The 19,965-nt window shown below is 43.5% G+C and overlaps 1 protein-coding gene across 2 annotated transcripts in view; it reads right to left on the reverse strand.

The window, feature by feature from the left end:
• Positions 1-19,965, reverse strand: part of KDM3B (lysine demethylase 3B) — a 96,712-nt gene that overhangs the window by 32,703 nt on the left and 44,044 nt on the right. For both annotated transcript variants that reach the window (XM_050795123.1, XM_050795124.1), the window contains exons 10-12: positions 17,072-17,286; positions 15,246-15,398; positions 497-604 (exon numbers count right to left, since the gene is read on the reverse strand). In XM_050795123.1, coding sequence (XP_050651080.1) covers positions 497-604; positions 15,246-15,398; positions 17,072-17,286 — 476 coding nt within the window. The remainder of the gene's footprint in view (positions 1-496; positions 605-15,245; positions 15,399-17,071; positions 17,287-19,965) is intronic.

Raw genomic sequence — 19,965 nt, forward strand, 5'->3', positions numbered from 1 at the left:
TAACACACATCTAAAGATCCAAATTTGGCTGAGCACGGTGGCTCATGGTTATACTCCCAGCACTTTGGGAGGCTGAGGTGGGAGGGTCACTTGAGGCCAGGAGTTCAAGACTAGCCTGTGCAACATATTGGGACCTTATCTCTGAAAAAAAAAAAAATTAAATTAAATAATAAGCCAGGTGTGGTGGTGCATGCCTGTAGTCCTAGCTACTTGACAGGCTGAGGTGGGAGGATCACTTGAGGCCAGGAGTTCAAGGCTGCAGTAAGCCATGATCACACCACTGCACTCCAGCCTGGGTGACAGAGCAGACGGTGTCTCTTCAATCATCATCATCATCATCATCATCATCATCATCATCATCATCCAGATTCTCAGAGAAATATGATGATGCTTAAAAGAAAAAATCAGGCTAAATCATTTCAAAAAATGTTATGGTGTATGGCTATCTCAACTAAAAACATTTTTTCCACCAAATCTAAAAAAGGAATTTCCTTACCTGTGCCAGGAATAATTTGCGTGGGCATGAGATTCTCTGGTTCGTGGGACTGTCCCTTTGCACACTTCAACCAGGAGAAAACTTCTTCATCACCCATCTCTTCTGTCTCTGAAACAGAAATGAATGATTTTACTTATAAGGGTCACAAAAATGGATCCTTCTCAGTGAGTGGGAGTTTCAGAACCCCAAAGGCCAATTTTCTCATGGCCAAAGGAGATAACAGCTAATTAAAAAAAAAAAAAAAGGCCCCTGCTTTACTGAGATTTCATTTATTTATTTATTTATTTATTTTTGAGACAAGGTTTGGCTCTATCATCCATGCTGGAGTCTAGTGGCTTGATCATGGCTCACTGCAACCTCCGCCTCCCTGGCTCAAGCCATCCTCCCACCCTAGCCTGCAGAGTAGCTGGGACTACAGGAATGCACCATCACTCCCAACTAATGTTTGTATTTTTTTGTAGAGATGGAGTTTCGCCATGTCACCCAGGCTGGTCTTCAACTCCTGGGCTCAAGTTCCTGGGCTGGCCTTGGCTTCCCAAAGTGCTGGGATTACAGGCATGAGTCACTGTGCCCAACCTAAGGTATAATTTATAAAGAATAAATCCAGCAATTTAAAGTGTTTACTTCAGTGAGTTTAGAGAAACTGAATGAACTACCACAATCATGACAAAGAACCTTTCTATTCCATCTACAAAAGTTCTCTCAGGCTTTTTGTAGTCAGTTCTCTTCCCTCAAGCCCTGGCCATCAGTGATCAACTTTATAATACTAAAGTTTTGCTTTTCAAAAATTTCATATAAATGGAAGCATGTAGGATGCAGTTTTTGTGTTGGGTTTCTTTCACTTAGCATAATGCTTTTGAGTCACCTACATTGTTGTGTGTATTAGTGATTCATTCCTTTTTATAGCTGAGTAGTATTCCATGGTATGAATGTGCCATAACTTATCTGTTCATCAGATGGTGAACATTTGGACTGTTTCCAATTTTTGGCTATTATAAATAAAGCTGCTACACGGCTGGGTGCAGTGGCTCACACCTGTAATACCAGCACTTTGGGAGGCCGAGGTGGGCTCAGGAACTTGAGCCCAGGAGTTTGAGACCAGCCTGGACAACATGACAAAAAAAAAAAAAAAAAAAAAAAAAAAATTAGCCAAGTGTGGTGGTGCATGCCTGTGGCCCCAGCTACTTGGGAGACTGAGGTAGGAGAACTGTTTGAGCCTAGGAGGCGGAGGCTGCAGGGAGCAGAGATCGCTCCACTGCACTCCAGCCTGGGCAACACAAAGAGACACTGTCTGAAAAACAAAAAACAAAAAACAAAAAAATAAATAAAGCGGATATAAACATTGATGTACAGGTCTTTTTGGGGAAATGTTTTCATTTCTCTTGTAAATACCTAGCAGTGGGATGCTAGGTCATATGGTAAATTTTAGTTTTATAACTTTGTAAGAAATGACCTTATTGCTTTCCAAAGTGATGGTACCAATCTGCATTCCTACCAGCAATATTTAAGAGGTCTACTTCTTCCACATCCTTGATAATACTTGATACTGTCCAGTTTTGTTTCTTTTGAGATGGAGTCTCAATCTGTCGCCCAGGCTGGAGTGCAGTGGCGAGATCTCGGCTCACTGCAACCTCCGCCTCCCAGGTTCAAGCAATTCTCCTGCCTCCGCCTCTTGAGTAGCTGAGACTACAGGCACGTGCCACTATGCCCAGATAATTTTTTGTGTTTTTCATAGAGACAGGGTTTCACCATGTTAGCCAGGATGGTCTCAATCTCCTGACCTCATGATCCACCCGCATCGGCCTCCCAAAGTGCTGGGATTACAGGTATGAGCTGCTGCGCCCGGCTGATACTGTCAGTTTTAAAAATTTTAGCCATTCTAGTGGACATAATGATTTCTCATTATGGTTTTAATTTATATTTCCCAAATGAATTACAATTTTTCCCGTGTACTTATCTGTCATCGATCTATCTTTTTTGGTGAGGTATCTGTTCAAACCTTTTTAAAACTAGCTTGGGCTGGCATGGTGGCTCATACCTGTAGCACTTTGGAAGGCCAATGTGGAAGAATTGCTTGAGCATAAGAGTTAAACACCAGGATGGGCAACACAGTGAGACCCCATTTCTACAAAACCAAACCAAAACAGAACAACAATAACAAAAAAACGGGCTTGTTTGCCCAGGCTGGTGTCAAACTCCTGCTGGACTCCAGCGATCCTTCTGTCTCAGCCTCCCAAGTAGCTGGGATTATAGGTGTACACCACTATGCACAGCAGCTTTTCATTTGCTTTTTGGAGACAGGGTCTCACTCTGTCACCCAGGCTGGAGTGCAATGGCACAATCATGGCTCACTGCAGCCTCAACCTTCCAGGGTTAAATAATTCTCCCACCTCAGCCTCCTGAGTAGCTGGGACCACAGGTGAAAGCCACCACGTCTCGCTAATTTTTAAATGTTTTTTTGTAGAGATGAGGTCTCCCTATGTTGCCTAGGCTGGTCCTGAACTCCTGGGCTCAAGCAATCCCACTGCCTTGGCCTCTGTAACTGTTGGGAATACAGGTTATAAGCCACTGTGCCTGGGCTATTTTCATTTTCTTAAATGTGTCTTTTTTTTTTTTTTTTTTTTTTTGGAGACGGGGTCTCACTCTTTTGCCCAGCTGGAGTGCAGTGGTGCATCCTCGGTTCACCGCAACCTCTGCCTCCTGGGTTGAAGTGATCCTCCTGCCGCAGCTTCCCGAGCAGCTGGGATTACAGGTGCCTGCCACCATGCCCGGCTAATTCTCTGTATTTTTAGTAGGGACAGGGTTTCATCATGTTGGCCAGGCTGGTCTTGAAATCCCGACCTCAGGTGATCCACCTGTCTCGGCCTCCCAAAGTGCTGGGATTACAAGCACGAGTCCACCGTGCCCAGCCTTAATGTGTCTTCTGAAAAGATAAAAGTTTTAAACTTGTATATTAGGCTGGGCACAACAGCTTGTGCCCGTAATCCCAGCACTTTGGGAGGCCGAGGCTGGTGGATCACCCGAGGTCAGGAGTTTGAGACCAGCCTGGCCAACATGGTGAAACCCTATCTCTACTAAAAATACAAAAAAATTGGCTGGGTGTGGTGGCGGGCACCTGTAATCCTGACTGCTCAGGAGGCTGAGGCAGGAGGATCGCTTGATCCTGGGAGGTGGAGGCTGCAGTGAGCTAAGATTGCACCACTGCACTCCAGCCTGGGTGACAGGGTGAGACTGTCTCACCAAAAAAAAAAAAATTAAGAATAAAAAATAAACTTTTTTTTTTTTTGAGACGGAGTCTCGCTCTGCCACCCGGGCTGGAGTGCAGTGGCCGGATCTCAGCTCACTGCAAGCTCTGCCTCCCGGGTTTACACCATTCTTCTGCCTCAGCCTTCCAAGTAGCTGGGACTACAGGCGCCCGCCACCTCGCCCGGCTGTTTTTTTTGTTTTTAGTAGAGACGGGGTTTCACTGTGTTAGCCAGGATGGTCTCGATCTCCTGACCTTGTGATCCGCCCGTCTTGGCCTCCCAAAGTGCTGGGATTACAGGCTTGAGCCACCGTGCCTGGCCAAAAAATAAACTTTTATATTTGTTTTTCATTTGCATTGTGTCCTAAGAAATATTTGTTTAGTGCAAGGATACAAATATTTTCTTTCTTTCTAGAAGTTTTAGTTTTAGCTTTTATGTTTAGGCTTATGGTCCACCAAGAGTTAGTATTTTGTATATGGTAGGAGGTAAAGGGAGAAGTTCCTCTTTTTTTCTTTGAATATGGATATACAGTTGTTCCAGTACCATTTATGAAAGGGCTATCCTTTCCCCTACTGAACTACCTTGGCACCTTTGTCACAGTTGATTATGTAGGTGTGGGTTTACTTCTAGATTGTTTTCTGTTCCCTTACCACAGTGTCTTGATTACTGTAGCTTTAATATTAATTCTTGAAATGTAGTACAAGTCCTTCAACTTGAATCTATTTCAAAATTGTTTTGGTTATTCTAGATCCTCTGTATTTCATATAAATTTCAGAAACATCTTGTCAATTTCTACAAAATGGCCTACTGAGACTTTGATTTGGAATTGCATTTAATTACATATCAATTTAGAAGAAGTAACATCTTAGTATTCAATCCTCTATTTTTCTTTTCTCCTCTTTTTTTTTTAAGACGGAGTTTCGCTCATTGCCCAGGCTGGAGTGCAATGGCATGATCTCTGCTCACCGCAACCTCTGCCTCCTGGGTTCAAGCGATTCTCCTGCCTCAGCCTCCCGAGGAGCTGGGATTATAGGCATGTGCCACCATGCCTGACTAATTTTGTATTTTTAGTAGAGACAGGGTTTCTCCATGTTGGTAAGGCCGGTCTCAAACTCCCAACCTCAGGTGGCCTCCCAAAGTGCTGGGATTACAAGCGTGAGTGAACCACGGTGCCCGGCCTATTTTTCATTATTATTATTTTTTTCTTTATCTTTTCTTTTTGTAGAGATGGGATCTTGCTGTGTTGCCCAGGCTGGTCTCAAACTCCTGGCCTCAAGTGATTCTCCCACTTCAGCTTCCCAAAGTGCTAGGGATTAGACATGAGCCACCACACGCAGCCCATATTCAATCTTTAGATCCACAAATATGGTATATCTCTTCATTTATTTAGATATTCTTTAATTTCAGTAATATGTTATAGTCTTCAGTGTATGTGTCTTGTAGGTATTGGCTAAATTTGTCCCTAAGCACTTCATGATTTTACGATGCTACTGTAAATAATGCTGTGGTGTGATCTTGGCTCACTGAAGCTTCCGCCTCCCAGGTTCAAGGAATTCTTCTGCTTCAACCTCCCATTACATTTCAATTTCTAATTGTTCACTGCTATTATACAGAAAAATAATTGATCTTTGTATGTTGACTTTGTATCCTGTAACATTGAAAAAAAACTCATTAATTAGCTTTTTTGTAGATCTCTGGATTTCTAAATAGATGATCATGTTGTCTGAGAATAAAAACCATTTTACCTCTTTCCAATCTGTATGTCTCTTTTTTGTTTTCCTTTTCCCCTTTATTTCTTCATACTGACCACTAACTCCAGTAAAATACTGAATAGAAGTTACAAAAGCAGACATCCTTGCTTTGTTCCTGAACCTAAGAGGAAGAAGTCAATCTTTCATATTACATATGATATTCTACTTATACACAGTTGTGTTTTTCAAACATTATTTCATTACCATTCTCCAAAGAGCCTTTTCAGATTTTGTTTTGTGGTCATTGTGCTCTCCACCCAAGAAATTTTAATACCAGATATACTGTATATCTGTTTATGTATTATGGCCCCCTGAAAGGGCACAAAAATTTTTTAACATTTTAGATTCTCCGTCCCCAGCAAGAGCCAATTTTCACCTGATGAGAATGCATAGCCTAGGTTTTTGATAATTTAGACAAACGATTTTTCTGCTATATGTTGAGATCATGTGGTTATTTTTTAGTCTACTAATATAGTGGACTGCACTGATTTTCAAGTGAACCCCATTTGTTCATGATGTATTATTCTTTTTATGTATCTCTTGACTCAAACTTGCTTAAATTTTATAAAATATTTTTACATCTATTTTTACATCTATGTTTATAACTCATACTGGGGTTGTAACTTTCTATGCTTCTCACGTCTTTATTTGGTTTTGATGTTAGTATAATGCTGGTTTCATAAAACAAGCTGGTAAGTGTTTCCTTCAATTTTCTGAAAGACTGTGTGCATAGTTGGTATTACTTCCTCCTTAAACGTTTGCTGTAATTTACTAGTAAGGCCACCATCTAGACCTTAAGTCTTCTTTGTTGAAAGGTTTTTGAAACTGCAAATTCAATTTCTTTCTTTCTCTCTTTTTTTTTTAGGAGTTTAAGAGCAAAGATTTAATAGGCAAAAACAAAAACAAAAAACAAGAAAGAGAAAGGAAAACAGCTCTCTAGTGAGAGAGAGGGGACTCCCAAGAGGAAAAGATGTGCTGGATTTTATAGTCAGGCTTGAGGAGGCGGTGTCTGATTTACATAGGGATTACAGATTGGTTCAATCAGGTATGATGCTTACACAGTATTAGGGGAAGGCTGACTGCCCCACCCTAATCTTATTATGCAAATGAACTTTCCCCTTGGCTGGTGCCATCTTGTCTGCTCCTTACTGTACATGTGGTTGACAAAGAGAAGGGAAGATGGAGCTCCCATTTTGAACATGATTTCATAACTGCTAACATCTGTCTGCAACTCAATTTTACAGGCTGCTCTTTGTCAGAAAGAAAATAATTTGGGGCTGCTTTTCATTAAATGGAAAACCTTACCAAGGACTTCTGTACCCTCAGTATCTGCCTAAGTAATTTCTTTTTTTTTTTGAGACGGAGTCTCGCTCTGTCGCCCAGGCTGGAGTGCAGTGGCCGGATCTCAGCTCACTGCAAGATCCGCCTCCCGGGTTCATGCCATTCTCCTGCCTCAGCCTCCCGAGTAGCTGGGACTACAGGCGCCCGCCACTTCGCCTGGCTAGTTTTTTGTATTTTTTAGTAGAGACGGGGTTTCACGGTTTAGCTAGGATGGTCTCGATCTCCTGACCTCGTGATCCACCCGTTTCGGCCTCCCAAAGTGCTGGGATTACAGGCTTGAGCCACCGCGCCCGGCCCCTAAGTAATTTCTTCTTAACACCTGTATCATTCCGCCCTCTGGAGTGGTAACCCTAACTGCTATTAGGGGGTACTGGATGAGGGCTCTTTCTGGCTACTTCCTGCTGAAAAGAGGTGTTGTGTGGGGAACAGCAGGTAGGGCTCCTCCTGGGGTTGATCTAAGGGTCCTCAGAAGAAAGGCATGTCCATGTGTGGTTTTGACTGTAGCACCATTTGGAGTTTGATTGCTGTTAGCCATTCCGATGGGTTGTAACACTGGTTTGCCTCCACCAGATGTTGCATTTTGATGAATGCTGTACCTTGGTATCTGGGACGAGGTTCCCAATATGAAGCAGCTATGTTGTCTGGGGTAAATACCTGAGGTTCATCATCTCGTGCCAGGAAAATTTTGGACATGGACACACATGAGGAATTTAGGAGTGGAGGTTTAACAGGCAAAAGAAAGAGAAAGAAAAAGAAAGGAAAACAGATCTCTCTCTAGTGAGAGAGAGGGGACTTCCAAGAGGAAAAGACCAATTTTTTAATGTAAAGTTATTTAGGTTCTCTATTTGTTCTCGAGGGAATTTTGATGGTTTGTGTTTTTCATGGAATTTGTCCATTATATCTAAGCTGTAAAAGCATAGGCTGGGCGTGGTGGCTCACACCTGTAATCCCAGCACTTTGGCAGGCTGAGGCGGGCAGATTGCCTGAGGTCAGGAGTTCAAAACCAGCCTGGCCAACATGCCAAAACCCGGTCTCTACTAAAAATACAAAAATTAGCTAGGTTTGGTGGCACGCACCTGTAACCCCAGCCACTTGGGAGGCTAGGGAAGGAGAATCGCTTGAACCCGGAAGGTGGAGGTTGCAGTGGGCTGAGATGGTGCCACTGCACTCCAGCCCGGGAGACAGAGATAGACACTGTCTGAAAAAAAAAAAAATTTATTGGCATAATAATGTTCATTTTACTTATCCTTTTAATGTCTAAAGGATCTGTATTGTGGTCCTCATATTCTTTTTTTTATTATAAAAGAGATAGGGTCTCACTATATTCCCCTGCTGGTCTCAAACTCCTGGATTCAAGTGACCTTCCCACCTAAGACTCTCAAGTAGATGACAGTATAGGCACACATCACTGTGCCTGCGATCTCTCATTGGTAAACTGTATATTCTCTTTTTTATCATGTAGGCAGAAGATTAGTACATATAAAATATCTTTTTCTCATTTATACTCTTTTAAAAAGTTAATTGTTTAACTTTTCTTTTTTTTATTTTTTTTGAGACAGAGTTTCACTCTTGTTGCCTAGGCTAGAGTGCAACGTCGCGACCTCAGCTCACTGTAACCTCCGCCTAAGTGAGACCTCCTGAGTAGCTAGGTCTACAGGTGCCCGCCACCATGCTTGGCTAATTTTTTTTGTATTTTTAGTAGAGACAGGGTTTCACCATGTTGGCCAGGCTGTTCTCAAACTCCTGACCTCAGGTGATCCACCTGCCTCAGCCTCCCAAAGTTCTGGGATTACAGGTGTGAGCCACTGCGCCTGGCCTTAACTTTTGAGACAGGGTTGCACTCTGTCATCCAGGCTGGAATGCAGTGGTGCAATCACGGCTCCCTGCAGTCTCAACCTTCTGGGCTCAAATGATCTTCTCCCATCAGCCTCTGAGTAGTTGGGACCACAGGTGTGTGCCACCATGCCCAGCTAATACTTAAATTTTTTGTAGAAATTGGAGTCTTGCTATGTTGCCCAGACTGGTCTTGAACTCCTGGCCTCAAGTAACCCCCATCTTGACTTCTCAAAGTGTTGGGATTGCAGGTGTGAGCCACCGAACCCAGTCAGTCCCATTTCTTTATGGTTTCATTTTTCCTGCCTTCTTTTGAATTACTTACATATTTTTTGTGATTTGATTTTGTTTTCCATTTTGAACTTATTAGCTATATTTCTTTGTTTTTAAGTGGTTGCTTTAGGATTTTCAGTATTAATCTTCAACTTAAGAGTCTATCTTCACCTTACATTCACTTTATATACAGTGTAAGATCCTTACAAAACTATACTTCCATTTTCCCCTTTTTCTCTGTGCTGCTATTATATATTTGAATTTTACATATAGTATAAACCCCACAATACATTGTTACTATTTTTGCTTTTAAACAATTAACTTTTAAAAATATTATATATGAGAAAAAGAGATCTTTTATATTCACTCATATACACCACATAGGATGTTCTCCATTACTTTGTGTAAGTTCTGATTTCCATATCATTTTCTTCTGCCTGAATAACTACCTTTAACTTTATTATCGTGTGGATCTGCTGGTGGTGCATTCTATCAGCTTTTCTTAAACCAAGAAAAGCTGATAGAATAGTCACTCGTTTTTTTTTTCTTTTGTAAGACAGAGTCTCACTCTGTTGCCTACACTAGAGTGCAGTGAAGTGATCATGGCTCAACCTCCCAGCTCAAGTGATCCTCCCACCTCAACCTCCCAAGTAGCTGTGACCACAGGCATGTGTCACCATGCCCGGCTACTTTTAAAAAATATTTGTGGCGGGGCATGGTGGCTCACGCCTGTAATCCCAGGACTTTGGGAGTCCGAGGCGGGTGGATCATGAAGTCAGGAGTTCAAACTAGCCTGCTAACATAGTGAAACCCCATCTCTACTAAAAGTACAAAAAATTAGCCAGGCGTGGTGGCAGTAACCTGTAATCCCAGCTACTTGGGAGGCTGAGGCAGCAGAATCACTTGAACCTGGGAGGCAGAGATTGCAGTGAGCCGAGATCGCACCACTGCACTCCAGCCTGGTCGACAGTGCAACACTCTGTCTCAAAAAAAAAAAAAAAAATTTGTAGGCCGGGCACGGTGCCTCACATCTGTAATCAGGAGTTTGAGACGAGCCTGATTAATTAACATGGCAAAACCCTGACTCTATTAAAAATACAAAAAAAAAAAAAAAAAAATTAGCAGGGCATGGTGGCACATGCCTGTAATCCCAGCTACTTGAAGGGGCTGAGGCAGAATAGCTTGAACTCAGGAGGTGGAGATTGTAGTGAGCCGAGATCACGCCCCTGCATTCTAGCCTGGGCGAGAGTGAGACTCCATCTCAAGAAAAAAAAAAGAAAAAACAAAACAAAACAAAAAAGTTCATTCCATTGTTTTCTGTTGTCTTCTGGCCTACAGGACTTCTGACAAATTGGTTGTCTTTCTTTTTTTTTATTTTTTGAGACAGAGTTTTGCTCTTGTTGCCCAGGCTGAAGTGCAATGGCACGACCTCGGCTCACCTCCACCTCCCTCCGCTTCCCAGGTTCAAGCGATTCTCCTGCCTCAGCCTGCCTCAGCTGGGACTACAGGCATGTGCCACCACACCCGGCTAATTTTGTATTTTTTAGTAGAGACAGGATTTCACCATATTGGCCAGGTTGGTCTCCAACTCCTGACCTCAGGTGATCCGCCCACCTTGGTCTCCCAAAGTGCTGGGATTACAGGCATGAGCCACGGCGCCCATCCAGGCTTTCATTCTTATCTTTGTTACTCTACACAAAATGTGCTTTGGTGTGGTTTTCTTAATGTTTCTATTGTTTGGAATTTGTTAATTTTGTCTGTACATAATTTTCACCAAATCTGGAAATTTTTTGGTTTTATTTAAATATTTTTTCTGTCTCTGCTCTCCCACTCTTTCTTTCTGAAACTACTTGTACATTTGGTAGACCACCTGGTATTTCCTGCAGCTCTACAAAGCATTCTTCAATTAATAAATGTAGGTCATTTTTCTCTGTGCTTTGTTTTAGATAGTTTCTTTTGTCGTGTCCGCAAGTTTAGTCTTTTTTTTTTTTTTTTTGAGACGGAGTCTCGCTCTGTCGCCCAGGCTGGAGTGCCGTGGCCAGATCTCAGCTCACTGCAAGCTCCGCCTCCCAGGTTCACGCCATTCTCCTGCCTCAGCCTCCCGAGTAGCTGGGACTACAGGCGCCCGCCACTTCGCCCGGCTAGTTTTTTGTATTTTTTAGTGGAGACGGGGTTTCACCGTGTTAGCCAGGATGGTCTCGATCTCCTGACCTCGTGATCCGCCCGTCGGCCTCCCAAAGTGCTGGGATTACAGGCTTGAGCCACCGCGCCCGGCCAAGTTTAGTCTTTTTTTTTTCCTTCTATATTATCTAATCTGCTGTTAATCTCATCTGGTGTAAATATCTGAGATATTTTTCATCTCTATAAGTTTTCATTTGGGCCTTTATATATCTTCTTTTTCTCTCCTCATCACATCATGTTTTTCTTTAAATCCTTAATCATATGTATAAGATGTATAGTAGCTACATTAAAGTTCTTCTTTTTTTGGTTGAGATGGGGTCTTGCTATATTGCCCAGGTTGGAAATGAACTCCTGGACGTAAGTGATCCTCCCGCCTCAGCCTCCCAAAGTGCTGGGATTACAGGTGTGAGCCCCCATACCTGGCTTAAGGTTCTTTTCTATTCTTTTTTTTTTTTTTTTCCTGAGACAGAGTTTCGCTCTTGTTGCCCAGGCTGGAGTACAATGACATGATCTTGGCTCACTGCAACCTCTGCCTCCCGAATTCAAGTGATTCTCCTGCCTTAGCCTCCCGAGTAGCTGGGATCACAGGCACCTGCCACCATGCCTGGCTAATTTTTTGTATTTTTCGTGGAGACAGGGTTTCACCATGTTGGACAGGCTGGTCTCGAACTCCAGACCTCAGGTTATCCACCTGCCTGGGCCTCCCAAAGTTCTGAGATTACAGGCATGAGCCACTGTGCCAGGCTGGTTCTTTTCTATTCTATTTTGCTGTCATTCTGGGGTTTTTTCCTATTGATTGATTACCCCTCCTCGGCTTACTGGTCATGTAAGTTGGTATTTTTGCACACTTGATAATTACTGATTAAATGCAAGGCTTTGTGACTTATTTTTCTGGGTAACAGGTTTTGTTTGAAGGATGCTCCTTTATTCCATTAAAGGGTATTTGGTGTTAGTGTGGTGCACAATTAAGTAACTTGCTGATCAGTTTGACTCTTCCAAGGCTTGCTTTATACTTTGTTATGGAGGCTCCAGAATAGTTTTTATTCTGAGACTAAATTAGTCCCACTACTCTTCACATTGGCTGGTGGGAATACAAATCATGAATTTTGTGAATTATTCAGTCAACTGCTTTCTGAAGGTTCCATCTTGGGCTTTGTGGAGTTTCATCTCATTCATGCACAGATTATTATACAGGCAAAAAACCAAGGGGCTCTCTGTAGATCTCTGTGCACTTCCAACATTTTCAGCACTTTGCCTTACTCTTCTCAGACTGTCATCTCTGTCTCTAGTCAGTAAGGTTGGCAGTTTCTGTTTCGGTTCTCTTTCCCTTGCTATAGCTAGGAACTGTGCCTAAGCAGTAAGCCAGGGCAACTGTAGGGATCACCTTGTTTTTTCCCCTTCTCTCAGAGATAACAGTCCCATGTTGCCTGTTGTTTGATGTCAAAAACTGTGGTTTCATATATTTTATCTAATTTTCTCACTGTTTATGGCAGGAGGGCAATTCCTGCGGCAGTTAATCTTTCATGGGCGGGAGGAGAATACTCTAGCAGCTAACATTTATGGAATACCTGGTGGGTGTCAGGTCCTGTTCTAACCACGTTACATACATCTCTTTCAAAACAACAAAGCTGTGAGGGAAGTACTGATACCTTTGTTTTGCAGACAAGAAACCTGAGGCTCTGCAGGATTAAGTAACTAGCCCAAAATACAATTATTGGTACAATAAGAGGTAGAAATAGGTGTCACATCACAGTAGCCTAAGCTCTAAACCACTGTACAATGATTATATTGTACCGCTGAAGAGGGAAGACTGAAAAAGTCAAGGGGTAAGGAGGGTTTTTGGCATATAATAAGATAAAGCAAGAGCCAAGGGCAGCAAATAATTTGAACAGACATTTTTCATAAGAAAATAAACAAATGGCTGGGCACAGTGACTCACACCTATAATTCCAGCAGTTTGGGAGGCCAAGGCAGGAGGATCACTTCAGCCTGGGAATTAGAGACCAGACTGGGCAATGTAGCAAGACTCCATCTCTACTAAAAAAAATAAGCCAGGCATGATAGCACATGCCTGTAGTCCCAGCTATGCAGGAAGCTTAGATGGGAGAACTGCTTGGGCCCAGGAGGATGAGGCTGCAGTGAGCCATGATCATGCCACTGCACTCCAGCCTGACTGACAAAGCAAGACCCTTTCTTAAAAACAAATAAAAAAAAAAGAAAAGAAAAGAAAAAAAAAGCACAAGAAAAGATACTCAACATCGTTAGTCACCAGGGGAAAGCAAATCAAAATGACACAATGAGATACTACTTCACAGCCACTGTGATGGCTGTAACAAAAAAGACAAAGGACAAGTGTTGGCAAGAATGTGGAAAATTCCCTCATACATTGCTGGTGGGATTGTAAAATACTGCAGCTACTTTAAAATATAGTCTGGCAGTTCCTCAAAAGGTTAAAAGTAGAATTGTCATATGCCCTAGACAATTCCACTCCTACATATATATATATACTCAAGAGAAATGCAACCATAAATTCACACAAAAAAACTGTACACAAATGTTCACAGTAGCACTATTCATAATAGCCAAATGTGGAGGCAACCCAAAAGTCCATCAACTGGTGAATAAACAAAATGTAGTATATCCAAAAAAGGAGTATTATTTGGCAATGCAAAGGAATGATGAATGGTTCACATGTGCTAAAATACAGATGAAACTTTAAAACATTACACTAAGTGAAAAGGGCTAGTCACAGAAGGCATAACAAAGTGTGAAGCAAGCCTTGGAAGAATCAAACTGTTTAGCAAGTTACTTAGCTATGCACTAGACATAATAGTGTATGATTTTTTTTTTTTTTTTTGAGATGAAGCCTTGCTCTGTTGCCTAGGCTGGAGTACAGCGGTATGATTTCAGCTCACTGCAACCTCCATCTCCCGGGTTCAAGTGACTCTCCTGCCTCAGCCTCTCGAGTAGCTGGGATTACAGGCACACACCACCACGCCTGGCTAATTTTTGTATTTTTAGTAGAGACGGGGTTTCACCATATTGGCCAGGCTGGTCTTGAACTCCTGACCTTGGGATCCGCCCGCCTTGGTCTCCCAAAGTGCTGGGATTACAGGCGTGAGCCATGGCGCCTGGCCGATTCTATTTTTATGATATGTCCAGAATAGGCAAATCTACAGAGACAAAAAGCAGACTACTTGTTAAAATAGCATTAGTCTAAAAAAAAGAGAGAAAAGCGGACTAGCGGATGCCAAGGGCTGAGGAGGAACGGGGAGTGATAATAGGTATGGGTTGTCAGGTGGGGTGTGGGGTGATGAAAATGGAATTAGATAATGGTGATGGCTGTACAACCTTTTAGATTTACTTTATTTAATTAATTAATTGATTTTTAGGCAGGTCTCACTCTGCTGTCCAGGCTGGAATGCAGTGGCATGATCACAGCTTACTATAACCTCATACTCTGAGCTGAGGTGATCCTCCTGCCTCAGCCTCCTGAGTAGCTATGACTACAAGCATGTGCCACCATGTCTAGCTAGCTAATTTTATTTTATTTTGTAGAGATGGGGTCTTGCTGTGTTGCCCAGACTGGTCTGAAACCCCCGGCCTCAAGTGATCTTCCTATCTCAACCTCTCAAAGTGCTGGAATTACAGGCATGAGCCACCACACTAAGCCTTGTACACATTAAAAGGGGTGAATTTTATGGTATGTGAATTATACCTCAATAAAGATGTTATTTAAAAAAAACACAGGTACGGTGGCTCATGCCTGTGATTCCCAGCACTCTGAGAGGTCGAGGAAGATCTCTTGAGCCTAGGAGGTCAAGGGTGCAGTAAGCTGTGATTGTGCTGCTGCATTCCAACCTGGGTGACAGAGCGAAAACCTGCCTTAAAACAAAAACAAAAACAAAACAAAACAAGGGAAAATTAATAACCTTTCTTGTCCTGTTTCAGCCTTCCTAGGCTAAGTATTTGCCATTTTAAGATCTTACAATACAACAAAGTTGAATGAAGCCAAGTAGCTAAAGAGAGACATAAGCCCATTCCTGCCTCAATTTTCAAATCCCACAACACCAAGGACATACCTCCAGGTTACCTTTCGAGCTGCACAGGACAATGTTTACTTACCACTGCGTGGCCGGCTTTTCCTGAGCCGGTAACAGTCAAGGCAGACCCCAAATCCACATTTGCGACAAACCCAGTGGATGTTGAAGAGAGTTGTTTCACACACATCACACATCTCCCGTACACCACGCACAGCTCGCTTCCATGCCACTTTCTCTGGTGGAAAGACGAAACAGAATTGGCATTGATCATCCTGACCAATAGCAAAAGACCCCAGACCCACTGATTCCCTACTCAAGTTATTTTGTTCAGCAATAAAACTCAAAGATTCATGAAGTCTGTGTTTCTATAATTGTAGGAGAAACTGGCCGGGCGCGGTGGCTCAAGCCTGTAATCCCAGAACTTTGGGAGGCCAAGACGGGCGGATCACGAGGTCAGGAGTTCGAGACCATCCTGGCTAACACGGTGAAACCCCGTCTCTACTAAAAAATACAAAAAACTAGCCGGGCGAGGTGGCAGGCGCCTGTAGTCCCGGCTACTCGGGAGGCTGAGGCAGGAGAATGGTGTAAAAACCCGGGAGGCGGAGCTTGCAGTGAGCTGAGATCCGGCCACTGCACTCCACCCTGGGCGACACAGCGAGACTCCATCTCAAAAAAAAAAAAAAAAAAATTGTAGGAGAAACTAAATACAAGAATTTCTAGTATTTCTGAACAAACTTACTTATAATTTTTTTTTTTCTTTTTTGAGATGGAGTCTTGCCCTGCCGCCCAGGCTAGAGTGCAATGGCACAATCTTGGCTCACTGCAACCTCCGCCTCCCGGGTTCAAATGATTCTCCTGCCTCAGCCTCCCAAGTAGCTGGGATTACAGGCACCCGCCACCAAGCCCAGCTAATTTTTTATTTTTAGTAGAGACGGGGTTTCACCATGTTGGTTAGGCTAGTCTCGAACTCCTGACCTCATGATCCGCCTGCCTCTGCCTCCCAAAGTTCTGAGATTACAGGCGTGAGCCACTGTGCCTGGCTGGAATTGAAAAATTTTTAACTGGGGGGGTTTCAAAATAAGAGGTTTCCTCTCTTGAAATTTAGAATATAGGGCCAGGCATGGTGGCTCACGCCTGTAATCCCAGCACGCTGGGAGGCCGATGCAGGCGGATCACGAGGTCAGGAGATTGAGACCATCCTGGCTAACACAGTGAAACCCTGTCTCTATTAAAAATACAAAAAATTAGCTGGGCATGGTGGTGGGTGCCTGTAGTCCCAGCTACTCAGGAGGCTGAGGCAGGAGAACGGTGTGAACCCAGGAGGTGGAGGTTGCAGTGAGCTGAGATCGCACCACTGCACTCCAGCCTGGGCGACAGAGTGAGACTCCGTCTCAAAAAAAAAAAAAAAAAACGAAATTTACGATATAATTTCACAGTATAATTTTTCTTAGTCTGGAAAATAGGGCATAGTATCTTACAGACATGGAAATATTTGAAATGTATGAATAATGTGCGTTCTAGGTATGAAACATGGCACCTAGTAGCACACCATCTATTTACAAACCATACAGCTTATTAATAGAAATTGGTTCAAAGCTAACTGAAAATATTCAGAATGAAGCAAACCCAAATGGGAATTTAAATGGATGTTATGGCTGTTGTGCTACAAAAATGAAAGGCAAGCAGAGAAGGAGATTTTGGTTTGTTAATTGCCAAAGACTGAAAGAATGAGGTCTGCTGGATATAGTTAAGGTCTCAACTACAAGTTGCTACAAAGAGAAGTCTTATCGGTCTTAATTCATTCATAGAAAATGCCATCTGCCACTGTCCCCAATCCTCCCTTTAAGTGAAAGAAAATAGAAGTTTTTCACTAGGAGCACCTGGAAGACAAGTGAGAAGGTGACTTACGGTGCGGCTCCACCATCATCATGGCCTCCTTCTCAGACATTACGAGCTGGCAGAACTGGTCCCCAACATTGGCCAGGATGTATTTTGAGGTCTCTAGATCTATCCCTTCTGCTAGGGAGGAAGAGGGAATCCACAGGTTCATGGCATCAGGGTCACTTTGCTGGGGGCTTAGAAACCCCTCCACACGGAGTACCCCCTTTCGAGTGAAGATCAACCTGAGACATGATCAAATACATGGTAAATCGCAGTAGCAATGCAAACTAACACACACCTAAACTGAGACAACAGGAATCAGACTAAGAATTTTCACCAAAGTTGACCAAAACAGTATGCATTCTCTGCTAACAGTAAAGCTTGTTAACATAACATTTAATAGGTTTAGATTCTTTAAAAAGTTGTCCCAGAGTTGCTCTTAGTTTTTCCATTTACCTGTTTTACACCTGCACCCATACTGCTGAATGTGACCAGAGAAAAACACAGACCCACTTTCCAGTTGTTTTTTTTTTTAAGACAGAGTCTTGCTCTGTCACCCAGGCTGGAGTGCCGTGGCATGATCTTGGCTCACTGCAACCTCCACCTCCCGGGTTCGATCAATTCTCCTGCCTCAGCCTCTTGAGTAGCTGGGACTACAGGTGCAAGCCACCATGCCCAGCTAATTTTTGTATTTTTAGTAGAGACAGGGTTTCACCACATTGCCCAGGCTGGTCTTGAACTACTGACGTCAAGTAATCTGCCTGCCTTGGCCTTCCAAAGTGCTGGGATTACAGGCGTGAACCATACCACTCCCGGCCAACACAGAGCCACTTTCCTTGTAACTATTTTTTGGAGACAAAGTTGCGCTCTGTCATCCAGGCTGGAGCACAGTGGTGCCATCAGAGCTCACTGCAGCCTTGACCTCCTGGGCTCAAACAATCCTGCCACCTCAGCTTCCCAAGTAGCTGGGATTACAGGCACATGCCACCACATCCAGCTAATTTTTTATTTTTTTATTTTTTTTTGGGACAGAGTGTCGCTCTGCCACCCAGGCTGGAGTGCAGTGGCATGATCTCGGCTCACTGCAAGCTCCTCCTCTGGGGTTCATGCCATTCTCCCGCCTCAGCCTCCCCAGTAGCTGGGACTACAGGTGCCTGACACCACGTGCAGCTAATTTTTTGTATTTTTAGTAGAGACGGGGTTTCACCGTGTTAAGCCAGGATGGTCTCGATCTCCTGACCTCGTGATCCGCCTGCCTCAGCCTCCCAAAGTGCTGGAATTACCGGCGTGAGCCACTGCACCCGGCCTAATTTTTCGTTTTTTAAAACTGTTTGTAGAGACAGGGTCTTGCCATGTTGCCCAGGCCAATCTCAAATACCTGGGCTTAAGCGATCCGCCCACCTCGGCCTTCCAAAGCGTCCGGATTATAGGCATGAGCCACTGTGCCCGGACTTTTAACACTTTAAATTCACGTCTGCCTACCTCAGGTGAGTCCTTAATATTGCCTGACAGTCATGATACAGTTTCTTGGTACACTCCCTCTCCTAGATGCCTATTTTCATACCTTCCTTCTATTCATACCTCCAATATTACTTCCCCCGTGACGACCTTGCTTTCTATTCCACTGAGGAAACAGGAGCCAGAAGACAACTTCCACAAGCTCACACCATGACACTACCACACTTACCTGCAACTTGGCCCACATATTCCGTATGATTTCCTGCTGCTCTGAACCAGCAAAGGCCAGTATCTCCTGCTACATCCTATCACTTTTCCGCAACCCAAAGACATTTATCCACTAAATCTCTCCTCTCTTTTCAGTATCATCTATTTTCTTCTCTATCAGATCACTGTTGCCAGCATATAAATTCACTCCAATTTCTACCACAAAAATCCTCTCAAGCCATACCCTCCCTCCATTTATCTGCTTGAGCAAAGTTTCTCTGAAGAGCTGTCTATACTCGACCAGGCGCGGTGACTCATGCCTGTAATCCCAGCACTTTGGGAGGCCGAGGTGGGTGGATCATGAGGTCAGGAGATTGAGACCATCCTGGCTAACACGGTGAAATCTCATCTCTACTAAAAATACAAAAAATTAGCCAAGCGTGGTAGCGGGCGCCTGTAGTCCCAGCTACTCGGCTGAGGCAGGAGAATGGCGCGAACCCAGGAGGCAGAGCTTGCAGTGAGCTGAGATTGCGCCACTGCACTCCAGCCTGGGCGACAGAGCGAGACTCCATCTCAAAAAAAAAAAAAAAAAAAAGAGTTGTCTATACTCATTGCCATAGGTTCCTTTCCCTCAAATTTTCTTCCCTACAATCAGGCACTTCCCCTACCAATCTACCAAAACTATTTTGATAAGGTAATTCTACCTTGCTAAATCAGTCACTTCTAGTTCATATGTAACATGACCTGTCAGCAACATTTTTATTTTTTTATTAAAAATTGTTTTGTGCTGGGCACGGTGGCTCACACCTATAATCCCAGCACTTTGGGAGGCTGAGGCAAGCAGATAACCTCAGGTTAGGAGTTCAAGACCAGCATGGCCAACGTGGTGAAACCCTATCTCTACCAAAAATACAAAAAATTAGCCGAGCATGGTGGCGCGCACATGTAATCCCAGCTACTCAGGAGACTGAGGCAGCAGAATCGCTTGAACCCAGGAGGCGGAGGTTGCAGTGAGCCAAGACCACGCCAGCCTGGGCAACAGGCAAGACTGCAGCCTGGGCAACAGGGCAAGACTCCATCTCAAAAAAAAAAAAAAATTATTATTATTATTACTATTTTTGTAGAGACAGGGTCTCACTACGTTGTTCAGCATGGTCTCAAACTGCTGGCCTCAAGTGATCCTTCAACCTTAGCCTCCCAAAGTCCTGGGATTGGATTACAAGCGTGAGCTATCGCCCCCATCCAAGTCAGCAACA

This window comes from Macaca thibetana, chromosome 6 (genome assembly GCF_024542745.1).
Source record: "Macaca thibetana thibetana isolate TM-01 chromosome 6, ASM2454274v1, whole genome shotgun sequence".
Lineage (NCBI taxonomy): Eukaryota > Metazoa > Chordata > Mammalia > Primates > Cercopithecidae > Macaca > Macaca thibetana.